At 37.6% G+C, this 13618-nt stretch overlaps 1 protein-coding gene across 2 annotated transcripts in view; it reads left to right on the top strand.

Moving 5' to 3' along the window:
- The window catches only part of LOC133541064 (serine/threonine-protein kinase BRSK2-like), a 60880-nt gene extending 49481 nt beyond the window's left edge, over positions 1 to 11399 (top strand). For both annotated transcript variants that reach the window (XM_061884142.1, XM_061884141.1), the window contains 5 exons: positions 248 to 371; positions 471 to 572; positions 5397 to 5505; positions 7926 to 8015; positions 11052 to 11399. In XM_061884142.1, the coding sequence (XP_061740126.1) occupies positions 248 to 371; positions 471 to 572; positions 5397 to 5505; positions 7926 to 8015; positions 11052 to 11260 (634 nt within the window). In that variant the 3' untranslated portion in view covers positions 11261 to 11399. The remainder of the gene's footprint in view (positions 1 to 247; positions 372 to 470; positions 573 to 5396; positions 5506 to 7925; positions 8016 to 11051) is intronic.
- The last annotated feature ends 2219 nt before the right edge of the window (positions 11400 to 13618 follow it).

The following is a 13618-nucleotide window of genomic DNA, read 5'->3' as shown; positions in this document are numbered from 1 at the left end:
ACAGTATTGATTTTTTAATAACATTGTCAACACAAACAGCATTGAGGCTGTAGAGAATGGATGTATGGATGGAACAATCATGTTTTAGGATCATTCACATAAACAGTAATTGGAGGTAGTATCAACAATCCTATTTTTTTAATGAGATTTAATGTTCATGTAATTGTTTAATCTAATGTCTCATATCTAGTGTGTTGATTTATTGTACAGTTTTGTTCATGTAACCATTCTTTTTGCTTGTTTGCAGACTGGCTAAAAAATCCTGGTTCGGTAACTTCATTAGCCTGGAGAAGGAGGAGCAAATCTTTGTTTTAATTCGAGACAAACCCCTCAGCTCGATAAAAGCCGACATCGTTCATGCGTTTCTCTCTGTAAGCACAACCGAAATCAAACAGTTTGACACAATATTGCTGAGGAGGGAGTAAAACGTAAAGTGTTCTGCTGAGTGTGACCTTTTATTGCCTCTCCAGATCCCGTCCCTCGGCCACAGTGTTGTGTCTCAGAACAGTTTCCGGGCAGAGTACAAGTCCTCCGGTGGCCCCTCTGTCTTCCAGAAGCCTGTCAAGTTCCAAGTAGGATTACATTTTTATCTCTCCTCCGTCCAAACAAACGCCTTTGGCTTGCGCTAGAGTACTCGTTCGTCAGTTTGTTTACTAGCCACATGAGATAGATAGATAGTACTTTATTGATTCCTTCAGGAGAGCTCCCTCAGGAAAATTAAACATTGCAAAATCACAGATTTTTTGGTCTATTTGCTGTTTTTCTCTCTTAAAATCGGCCATTTTTGTGGGGGAAAAAATATTCCATTTACACGATGGGCTTGATTTACTAAGATCTAAATGCCTGGCGCTAAACAGCGTGTGCAATCTATATAATAGCTTGTACCATACTGATCTACTAAGACTGCTTGTTCAATTGAAAAATGGTTCAGACCGCCGGTATAGCTCGGTTGGTAGAGTGGCCGTGCCAGCAACTTGAGGGTTGCAGGTTCGATTCCCGCTTCAGCCATCCTAGTCACTGCCGTTGTGTCCTTGGGCAAGACACTTTACCCACCTGCTCCCAGTGCCACCCACACTGGTTTAAATATAACTTAGATATTGGGTTTCACTATGTAAAGCGCTTTGAGTCACTTGAGAAAAGCGCTATATAAATATAATTCACTTCACTTCACTTATTTAAATGGGGTTTTTGCGTTTTTCTATAGGTAGCATCACCACGGAAACACTCATTTACTGCACATTCATGTTATCATGCTCCTACCTGCGGAGTTTTGCTATATTTTCAAACAAGCAGCAGACATGTGCCACTTTTTATGGGCATTTTAGAAACAGTCGTGCATTGATTTTTGAATAAATCACAATTTTTATTTAAATGATTCTTAATCTATTTTAAAAAATCAAAACTCGATATTAATTTATTTTTTTAAATCTGTCCTGTCCAACCACTCTGGCAAATCACATTGGTGATGTTGATGCCCATGTTTGCTGTACAGATTCAGTTTCGAAAATCCTATGCATTTTATTTAACAAAAACTGTTTTTTTAAGGACTTTAGAAATTGATCAGAGCTGTTTATCTATTTCATGGAGGAATGTAGTTAATTATAGAACTGGCACCCCTCTCTTATTAAAGTTTTGATTTTGAATCGAGAATCGATTCTGAATCGAATCGTTACCCCCAAGAATCAAAGCCCAAAGCACACTTCCCCATATTCAATGCATACTTCAAAAAGTTTTTATCATATAAGACAGTGGTTACCAACTTTTTTTATTTTTGTACTTGTATGTGTCAAAATAGTTATTTGCTAGCACTAAAGATGCTATTACTCAACTGCCTCTTACGCCCGCTTTCCCCTGTAACTTCACGGCGCCAAGGTGCGCACGCCCCACTATTTTAAATGGACTGTTTGGGACATACGGTACCATATTTTCCTGACCATTGGGCCATAAGGCGTACTGCGGATGAGTGGGTCTATTCAGGTCTTTTTTCATACGAAAGGTGCACCGGATGATAAGGCTCATTAAAGGGGTCACGTTATGATTTTTTTTTCTGAATATTAAACATTATCTTGTGGTCTACTTAACATGTAATGGTGGTTCGTTGGTCAAAATGTTGTATGGATTATGTTTTACAGACTATCTTCAAGTTGCTTTCTAACAGTCGGTTGGTTGTGGGCGGTCTTATTTACGTGGCTCACCTTCGACAGCGTCTTCTCCCCGTCATCTTTGTTGTAGCGGTGTAGCGTGCAAGGACGGGAGTGGAGGAAGTGTCAAAAGATGGAGCTAACAGTTTTAATGACATTCAGACTTTACTTAAATCAAGAACAGAGCAGCATCTTCTCATCCGTGGCTCACTAGTGCAACAATGCCGGAAATGTGTCCTGTGAAAAAACATCTGACCGGAACTCTCTAATAACTAAAGTTCTGTTGGTGAATTATGTAAACCTACTACAGTGGTAGTTTTTAGCGCTTCCATAGGGAGATAAAAGTTAGAACTTTACGCTACTTTATATCAGAAATGGCAACAGCAGAGGGTTAATGTCCCATAACACGAAGATAATGAAAAAGAACAAGCTTATAAACTACGGCAATGGCACAGATTATAATGGCGAATGTCCGCAAATTTTCCGGACTTATGCAGATCTGAAATACACATCAGCAGGTACCAGAAGGTAAAAAAAGTTGGTTTTGCATAACATTATGAAACAAAACGCCAGATAATGTCAGTTAATGGCTGAAGACTTGTATCTCTGACTCGGGTAGCCGTAATGGGCCGACAATTCATTAAACAGTGCGACTTCAAAGTCATACTAAAACATTTCAACAGATTTTTGAGTGCCGTGTGTAATGTTCTATATTCTCAATGGAACATTTAAAGTTTTGGTGTTTACTGGCGTCATATTGCGGTCTACACATATCTCTTATGTGTGACTACCATTTACTGGGCACACTAATCATTACACCATGTACCAAATAAAATTGCTTTGACGTCGGTAAGCACAACCAGAATTATTCCGTACATTAAGCGCACCGGGTTATTAGGCGCACTGTCGGGTTTTTTTTTGAGAAAATGAAATGATTTAAAGTGCGCTTTAAAGTCTGAAGAATATGGTGATTATATTTTTCTAGGAGACAAAATTTTTCCTGTGGCTAAAAATGGTAGTGCATTCTTCACAAAATCACATAGCGAGCCTAGGCAAGTAGAGAAAAAGTGCCAGAAATGGCACATTATGTTGCATAGTGCATACAGTGGCAAAATACTGCGTACAGCTCAAACAAGGACACTGGGATTAGTCTGTCATCTCAGGATGTTCCGGTCAGGGTTTTATGTTGTTAATTCCAATCATTCATTAGTGACATCGGACAATACCGATCCCATGTACTAACTGTACATTTTTCTATTTGATAATTATTGACAGTTTAACAATATAACACAATATTAAAAGTAGTTATTTATTTTTTATTACATACAACGGAAAGTTGTGAGTTAAAACCCTACCCAAGTCATACCAAAGACTTTAAAAATGGGACCCATTACCTCCCTGCTTGGCACTCAGCATCAAGGGTTGGAATTGGGAGTTAAATCACAAAAAATGATTCCCAGGCGCGGCACCGCTGCTGCTCACTGCTCCCCTCACCTCCCAGGGGGTGAACAAGGGGATGAGTCAAATGCAGAGGACAAGTTTCACCACACCTAGTGTGTGTGTGTGACAATCATTGGTACTTTAACTTTAATAATTTGAGCAAAACAAAGTCAATAGCACACAATAACTGAACAAAAGCAAAAACTAGTATCTACTACTTATTTAAATACTTTGGATTTTGCCTTTAAACTCATCCTGTGGTCAGAAAATGATTCCTTCAGTTCGACAAAAAAAAAAAAAAACAATTTCTGTAAAAATACAAATTATGTTCTAATCACTCTTGTATCAATCAAATATTGATACTACTGTTGGTATCGACGCCACCAATTTAAAGATCGATACGCTCTCCTCTTACGTGTCGTGTACTGATTGTGACATTGCTGACACGTGTTAATACTGTTTTTTTCAGATTATACAGAGCACTGGTATATAAGCCGCATCCATTAAATTTTAGAAGGAAAAAAATATTTATCCATATATTAGCCGCACTGAAGTAAAAGTCGACGATATATTTGTTGCGAAATGATTAATGCACACAGAAAGATTCTGTCAATGTTTAAAACAGTGTCTGTAAAACGGCTGATCAGACATAACAGAAGTCATCGTCATGGACCCACTAGCTGCAGAAGCTAGGTCTCCAATCAGCTAAACAGACCCAATAACTCCTCGGTGACATCCCGGTGAATATACTGGAACAATACAAAAAGAATGCCGTTGTAAGTTAATAATACTAACAGACATTTGTAAACATGTTAGCGTATTAGCTAACGCTAACGACGTTGGCTTCATTGCATTACGATAGCACATGGGACGCTTTAGTGAGTAAGAATTGTTTTAGTTATATTGTAAAACTCACAAACGTTGCTTGGAGTGTTGTATAAAGAATGCATACAAGTAGTAACGTTATGGATGACTGAAAGACGGAACGGCACTCGTACTTCTTGTTGAAAGCACTAAACAGAAGGAAATACTGTAGACCTTCACCCCACAGCACCTGCAGAGAGCAAACTTGTCCAAAAGATGGCGCCATAGCACAAACGATAACCTTGTTAGTGTCTCTGCTGGTGTTTACTGAAAACTATTTGTTGAATACAAAACCTTATGGCCGTTGGAAAAAAAAAAAGTCATAAATTAGCTGCACCATTTTATAAGCAGCAGGGATCAAAACGTAGGAAAAAAAGGAACTGATTATAGTCTGTGATTTAGGGTGGCTAAATACCTCTCTGTTGCAAAGCGGTTTCATCGACACTTCTTGGTGTTGTTTCAGTTTAGCATTCCAGATGCATGAATGTGCCACCGTTTTGTGATGGTCCACCACCTACCTGTAGAGCGTGCCGTCAATATGCTCAACTGGTTTCTGTTGTCTCTAGATTGTGGTTGTGAATTGCAGAAAAGGTTAAACAAAATATAGCTGCTTGTTCAAAACACATTGCACATCCGTTGGCGAAAATAATGATGAATGTGGAGGGAAATGAGTGTTTCCATGGGCACATATTGCCAGTAGTACACACATCACTCAACTGCACATGCAGTGTTAATAGATCACATGCAACACGCCCACTCATAGTATGTACAATTTTATAGTTCGCACACACTATTTAGCACACATAATTTGGATCTTAGTAAATGAGACCCCAAGCCGCAATTCCTCCAGTGTTTTCCCCGTATACAGGTGGTATCCAAACGCAACTACCTCTGATGCATGCACCTGTTTGTGTTGGATCTTGTTTAGATAGTGTGCTCTTCCCCCCGCAGGTGGACATTGGTTTCTCTGAGGGAGACAGAGAGCAAGAGAGGGAGCGAGCAGAAAGGGAAGGCAGAAGAGAGATGGGTATATACAGCGTCACTTTCACCCTAATAACAGGTATGAAGATCGAATTACACGGAAAGGATTAACATAGTTTTCTTGTCTTTTTAAGTGATTCTTATCATGTTGTCACTCAGGGGTGTCCGAACTTTTTTACATGAAGGCCGAAAAATTAAGGCATTTGATCATTTTCATTTTCATGGTTCCCCTTAATTCAATGACTGTTCATGGTCCTGGGGACCTAAAAGTGTCCCTGTTATTAAAGTACAAAAAATATATATTTAAAAATAAATATATATATATACATATATATATGCGCAATATTCCACACAAAGCTTTACACACACACACATATATATATGTATATATATATTTTTTTTAATAAATAAAATTAAATAAATAAAGATATATATATATATATATATATATATTTATTTTTAATTTTTGTTTTATCTACCTACAGAATAAACATTTTTTCCAGTTGCTTACACACTAAATTTTAGTTAAAGTCTACTCACAGTAAGCAAACCACTATATAGATTTGTCTAATATTAGGCATAGACTCTGCTTCAGTTTTTGCGCAATATTCCACACAATGCTGTATGTACAATGTTTTACACACACACACACACACACATATATATATATATATATATATATATATATATATATATCTTTTTTTATAGAATTAAATAAATAAAGAAATATATATATATGTGTATATATACTGTATGTATATATTTTATATATACATACATACATACATACATACATACATGTGTGTGTGTATATATATGTGTGTGTGTATGTATATATATATATATATACACATGTATATATATTTCTGTATTTATTTAATTCTATAAAATATATATATGTGTGTGTGTGTGTGTGTGTGTGTGTCTAAAGCATTGTGTGGAATATTACGCAAAAACTGAAGCAGAGTCTATGCCTAATATTAGACAAATATGTACAGTGGTTTTGCTTACTGCGAGTAGACTTTAACTTTGTGAAGATTTTAAATTTAGTGTGTAAGCAAATGGAGAAAAACTGTACTCTGAAGGTTTTGCCCAGAATGTTTCAGCCACTGGCAGCAAAATAAATAAATAAATAAATTACTTATTTTTTTTAATATAACATTGCATGGTAAAACAAGCTTGGCGGTACAGGAACTTTGTATATAAGTATTTACATGTACTTAAAAAAATGTATGTGAGAGAAAAATAGACACAATAGGCACAATTCAGGATTAAGGTGCATTTTTAATCAAAAGGCTTATAAAACAATGAACATGAAATAGGAAAAAGGACATTGCTTTAAACTTAATACCACAGATATGTTTTTCTCTAAGTGCATTATTAACATACACTATATTGCCAAAAGTATTTGGCCACCCATCCAAATAATCACAATCAGGTGTCCTAATCACTTGGCCCGGCCACAGGTGTATAAAATCAAGCACATTGGCATTGAGACTTTTTCTACAAACATTTGTGAAAGAATGGGCCGTTCTCAGGAGCTCAGTGATTTCCAGCGTGGAACTGTGATAGGATACCAACAAATCCAGTCGTGAAATTTCCTCGGTCCTAAATATTCCAATATTTCAACTGTCAGCTTTATTATAAGAAATCGGAAGAGTTTGGTTAAAACAGCAACTCAGCCACAAAGTGGTAGGCCACGTAAACCGACAGAAAGGGGTTAGCGGATGCTAAAGCGCATAGTGCAAAGAGGTTGCCGACTTTCTGCAAAGTCAGATGCGACAGAGCTCTAAACTTCACGAGACCTTCCAATTAGCCCACGTACAGTACGCAGAGGGCTTCATGGAATGGGTTTCCATGGTCGAGCAGCTGCATCTAAGCCTAACATCAACGCTTATGGAAGAATGGTCGAAACTTCCTATAAAACCACTCCGCAACCTTGTTGACAGCCTTCCCAAAAGAGTTGAAGATGTAATAGTTTCAAAAGGTGGACTGACACCATATTGAACCTTATGGGTTAGGAATGGGATGGCACTTCAAGTTCATATGTGAGTCAAGGCAGGTGGCCAAATACTTTTGGCAATATAGTGTAAATAACATTCAAAAGTGCACCTGACGCGTTCATGTTTAAATGTTTCCCCACAAATACCATAATCTGGTCACAAACTGAAATGGTAATGCATGTTTTAAGGTATTTTACAGTTTTAAAAGCCTAAAAATTATAATTACTCACACTATAGTTAATAGTCAAGATGTATTGCACATTTTAAAAAAGGTGCCTGCAACATCGTCAGCATCTGTTAAATAGACTTCAGTTATGATGGTAGCACTTACTTTCCTGATAACATGCAACTCCAATCAAGCAGCCCAAGCACACGTCTGAATATATGAACATTATGGCGAATGATATTGAACTCTTATTCAATAATTCTGCGTTATCATGATGAATTTCACCACTGAGGACTGCTGTAAATCCTTTTTTTGTGTTTTTTTTTTCAGGTCCCAGTCGCAGATTCAAGAGGGTGGTGGAAACCATTCAGGCTCAGCTCCTTAGTACTCATGATCAGCCTTCTGTGCAGGCACTGGCTGGTGTGTAGTACGCAAAACACACACACTAAATTAGGGATGTCCCGATAAAACTTGTTCACTTCCGCTAGGATACAGATGTTAAAGCTGGGATTATTGGCCGATACAATATCAGCACAAATCATAAATACTTTGTTTTTCTTTATTTTAAGTGTGGAATGTTAGAAAAGGCTTGATCCAGTGAAATTACACAAACAGAGAACAATGGTATATCTGAAAAACATGTACTTGTTCATTATTAATCAACGTACATATGCTGTCTTTAAATTGAAGTGTAGTGGTAATTGTACACGTGGCGACACCAAGTGGCTACAATAATTCAACAAGTTAAGCCAGGGGCGTCAAATTTATTTTAGATTAGGGGCCACACGGAGAAAAATCTACTCCCAAGTGGGCCGGACTGGTAAAATTACGGCACAATAACTTCAGATTGTTTTTTTTTTGTTTAAAAATAGAACAAGCACATTCTGAAAATGAACAAACTATAATGTTGTTGGGGTTTGTTTTTTTTACACTTATATGTTGCGGTTAATAGTATTCTATCTTTATTTGTAGTTATTTATACTTTCTGAAAAAACTATGTGATAATATTAATCAGTCAACACATAGGTGTTGATTTTCAATTTAACAAGATAAAAAAAATATCAAAATCACTTTACAGGATGTTATTTATGTAGTTTGCTCATTTTCTTCTACTGGTGCACTAATATCATGTGGTTTATTTTTAATTTTTTTTTACATATGTAGTATATACTACAAATCCCGTTTCCATATGAGTTGGGAAATTGTGTTAGATGTAAATATAAACGGAATACAATGATTTGAAAATCCTTTTCCACCCATATTCAATTAAATGCACTACTAAGACAAGATATTTGATGTTCAAACTCATAAACTTTATTTTTTTTTTGCAAATAATAATTAACTTAGAATTTCATGGCTGCAACACATGCCAAAGTAGTTGGGAAAGGGCATGTTCACCACTGTGTTACAACACCTTTTCTTTTAACAACACTCTATAAACGTTTGGGAACTCCATCCATCCCATTTTCTACCGCTTATTCCCTTTTTTGGGGTCGCGTCAACCAATCACCTCAGGGAAGGTCTGAGACAAGAGCCAATGGCTGCCCTAGCAGGGTGTCACCTGACGTTTGGGAACTGAGGAAACTAATTGAAGCTTTGAAAATGGAATTATTTCCCATTTTTGTTTTATGTAGAGCTTCAGTCGTTCAACAGTCCGGAGTCTCTGCTGTTGTATTTTATGCTTCATAATGCGGCAACCCTTTTTGATGGAGACAGGTCTGGACTGCAGGCGGGACAGGAAAGTACCCGCACTCTTTTTTTACGAAGCCACGCTGTTGTAACACTTGAATTGCTGAAATAAGCAGGGGCGTCCTTGATAACGTTGCTTGGATGACAACATATGTTGCTCCAAAACCTGAATGTACCTTTCAGCATAAATGGTGCCTTCACAGATGTGTAAGTTACCCATGCCTTGGGCACTAATGCACCCCCATACCATCACAGATGCTGGCTTTTGAACTTTGCGCCTATAACAATCCGAATGGTTATTTTCCTCTTTGTTCTGGAGGACACCACGTCCTCTGTTTCCAAATATAATTTGAAATGTGGATTCGTCAGACTACAGAACACCTTTCCACTTTGCATCAGTCCATCTTAGGTGAGCTCAGGTCCAGCCAAGCCGGCGACGTTTCAGGATATTTTTGATAAATGGGTTTGGCTTTGCATATGAGAACTTTAACTTGCACTTACAGATGTAGCGACCAACTGTAGTTACTGACAGTGGTTTTATGAAGTGTTCCTGAGCCCATGTGGTGATATCCCTTACACACTGATGTCTGTTTTTGATGCAGTACCGCCTGAGGGATCAAAACTCCATAATATCATCGCTTACGTGCAGTGATTTCTCCAGATTCTCTGAACTTTTTGATGATTTTACGGACCGTAGATGGTAAAATCCCTAAATTCCTTGCAATAGCTTGTTTAGAAATGTTCTCCTAAAAATCTTTGACAATTTGCTTTCAAAGTGTTAACCCTCACCTCATCCTTGTTTGTGAATTACTTAGCATTTCATGGAAGCTGTTTTTATACCCAATCATGGCGCCCAACTGTTCCCAATTAATCTGCACACCTGTGGGATGTTCCATATAAGTGTTTGATGAGCATTCCTCAACTTCATCAGTATTTATTGCCACCCTTCCCAACTTCATTTGTCATGTGTTGCTGGCATCAAATTTTAAAGTTAATGATTATTTGCACAAAAAAAAAATGTTTATCAGTTTGAACATCAAATATGTTGTCTTTGTAGCATATTCAACTGAATACGGGTTGAAAATGATTTGCAAATCATTGTATTCCGTTTATATTTACATCTAACACAATTTCCCAACTCATTTGGAAACGGGGTTTGTACAAATATACAAAGAGTTGCTATTGTGACATCTAGTGGACACAGAACAGCAGTTTCTTTTATTCCAAAATTTCCACTCATTTTTATACTTAGCAAACTCATCCAATCCGGCCCAACACCCCTGAGTTTAGCTCATGATGCAGTAAATTGAACGATGCGGACACATTTGTTACTGGATACTTTCTAATTCACTTCTGCCTTGGAGACTTTGTATGTGTAAGTAATATGCAACTATAGTTATTTGATACTTGTTTATATTAACAAACGTCATGTTGTAGACTGCAATATTGTTCAATTAAGGAGACTTATTACATATGTGTAGCTTGCATGCTATTGTATGCTTAGCTGTTGTGTAGCTGCTAGCTCCCAGTAGACTAACATGTTTACCTTTTCATAAATGACTAAAATAGAAGAAAAGAATAACGCTGTGAATCTTCAGGAACCACACGATTCGATTCTTGGGGGTAATGATTTGATTCAGAATCGGTTCTTGATTCATAATCAATACTTTTTAATAACATTGGGTGCCAGTTCTATGATTAACTAAATTCCTCCATAAAATAAATAAACAACTCTGATAAATGTACACATGTCCCTGTCCGCTTCAGATGAGAAGAACGGCAAACCTTCCCGCCCGCCCAGCACACCTTCGCGTCAGAATTCTAGGCGTTCGGAAAGCGACTGTGAGAAAGAGCGCGCGGTGGACGCGGCGAGCGCAAGCGGAAGCCACGCCGGGAGCGTCTTACAAAGGCAAGGCTCGGGGAAAGACAAGGCCAGACTTCTCTCTGCCACCAACGGGACGCAGTCGCATCCCTGAAAAGAATGTCGCGAAGGAGAGGCGGGATATCTCCTTTTACCCTTTCCTGTATCCTTCCCACATCATCGCAGTTTTCTTCCTTTCTGCCTTGCTCTTTGGCCATCATTCCCACGCAAAGGATTGGCAGATTTGCTTTAAGCTCAACTATATATGTATGGTTATATATATATATACATACATATACATGTATATGTGTGCATGTATATGCATACTGTATATGTTTATATATGTATATACATATATATATATGTATATATATGTATATATATATATATGTATATATATATATGTATGTATATGTATATATGTGTGTGTATATATATATGTATGTATGTGTGTGTGTATATATATATATATATATATATATATATATATATATATATATATATATATATATATATATATATATATACATGTGTGTGTATATATATATATACACATATATGTATGTATTGTATGTAAGAGTGGATGATTCCCAGGACTTGGAAAGCAAAAAGGCTCACAAGCAAACACACTCACTTGCTAATGAAGAAAGCACACAACCTGCTCACTAATGTATCGGATGTTTCACGTCGCTCGCACTGCTGACAACCCCTCATGGCCTCAAGACACTCTCGTTACCATCTCTTGTCCTCACGAATGCTCCTCAACCTCATCGCACACCATCATGATGATCCGATGGAATGTCTACTCTTCGAATGAGCAAAAAAAAAAAAAAAAAAGTTTGTTTTGAGAAATTGAGAAGGACTCAGGGCAATATGCAAATGGAGGTCTTCACAGCTGATGAAAAGACACAAAGACCATGAAAGAGAGTGGTAGGGTAGAGTAGGGTATAATGTAACCCTCCCAATAGTTAAGGTCCGTCCGGAGCGTGTGAGATTCATTTAGTCTCACAATTATTTCTGAGAAATGCTGATTAAAGCTACGATACCGTATTGCCTTTATTGGAGGAGAAATAGTGGATCGCCGTTTAGATGTACACCCATTTCGCATTCACGACGAGTCCTTCATAGGGGAAAAAAAAACCCCACCCAAAAATGGTTTATCACTTTGAAATGATTGCAAAAGAAGGATACAGTGGAACCCGTTTATGTCGACGACCCGTGTGAATCCCTGCAGCACAAAAAGATTAAGTTGACTAGAAATAGATTTGTTTTTCCTCCGCTCCAAATATCAATTGCTGTTGTCCCCCCCATGATTGGCGAATTTCCGCTAAGTGGGGACACTATTTACTTTATGGTTTGCATGAATATTACAACCCTTGGCAGAATTGATGGAATCACCAGACTCAGAGAATGTTCACTTAGTTGTTTCATTTTGTAGATCAGCGGTTCTCAAAACTTTTTTCACCAAGTACCACCTCAGAAAACACTTTCCAAGTACCACCATAATGACTAATATTAAAATACAGTAGCATAGTAGGCCTAGGTATTCATTAAAACAAGGCAGCGGTTTTATTTATCAAGTAATTTTGATATTTTGAGCCACTGTAACATTACACAGTTTGTACAGTAACACCGTTTAAATATTTAATTAGCTGATTATTTGGCGTACAACTAGATGGAGCCCACGTATGACCAGTGGTACGCTGTGGTAGAACAAAAATATAACAGACGTAACACAAAATTATAGGCATTTCAAATGACAACTTTCAGACATATTATGATTTTTTTTAAATATTACTTAAACGCTTCCTTGTGGTCTACTCAACATATACTGATGATTCTTTGACCCAAATGTTGCATAGATTATTTTTAGCGAACCATCTTCACGCCGCTTTCTGAACATCTCTTCAGGAGGTGCCGTTTTGCGTGCGGTCTTACTTACGTGCCTCCACTTCAAAAGTGTCTTCTCCCCGCCATCTTTGTTGTAGTTTTTATAGCGAGTCTACTGACACGTATAAATTTTAACTTTACGCTTTTTTAGAAATGGCAATAGCGGATGAAGCATGTGCATGTACGAGCCAGTCTGCCCCACAACTTGAGGATAGCAAAAAAGTAGCTTATTAATTAAAGCAGTGGTGTCCAGGCTACGGCCCGTGGGCCAAAAGCAGCCCATCTTTGCTTTAATTTTGACCCAGTCCAATAAGCCTTAGGCTGCGTTTTCAAATTATATACACATTTTCAGTGGTCTGAAGCTGCCATTTTTTGGGCCATCTGGTGGCCAACAAAAGCAACTCTGGTCTGTGGCTTTTAATTCCACATCAATGTGACTATGTGCACAGCATTTATTTATACAACCCACTTCAAACAACCTTCCCTAGTCATGGCCCAATAATAAAATCAATCCGCAAAAAAATTCAAAAAACATTGTCACACATAACACATTCTGCTCATTGAACCTTGTGGACATTAGAAA

Source organism: Nerophis ophidion, linkage group LG23 (genome assembly GCF_033978795.1).
Source record: "Nerophis ophidion isolate RoL-2023_Sa linkage group LG23, RoL_Noph_v1.0, whole genome shotgun sequence".
Classification (NCBI taxonomy): domain Eukaryota; kingdom Metazoa; phylum Chordata; class Actinopteri; order Syngnathiformes; family Syngnathidae; genus Nerophis; species Nerophis ophidion.
This window is presented reverse-complemented; position numbering and strand designations above follow the sequence as displayed.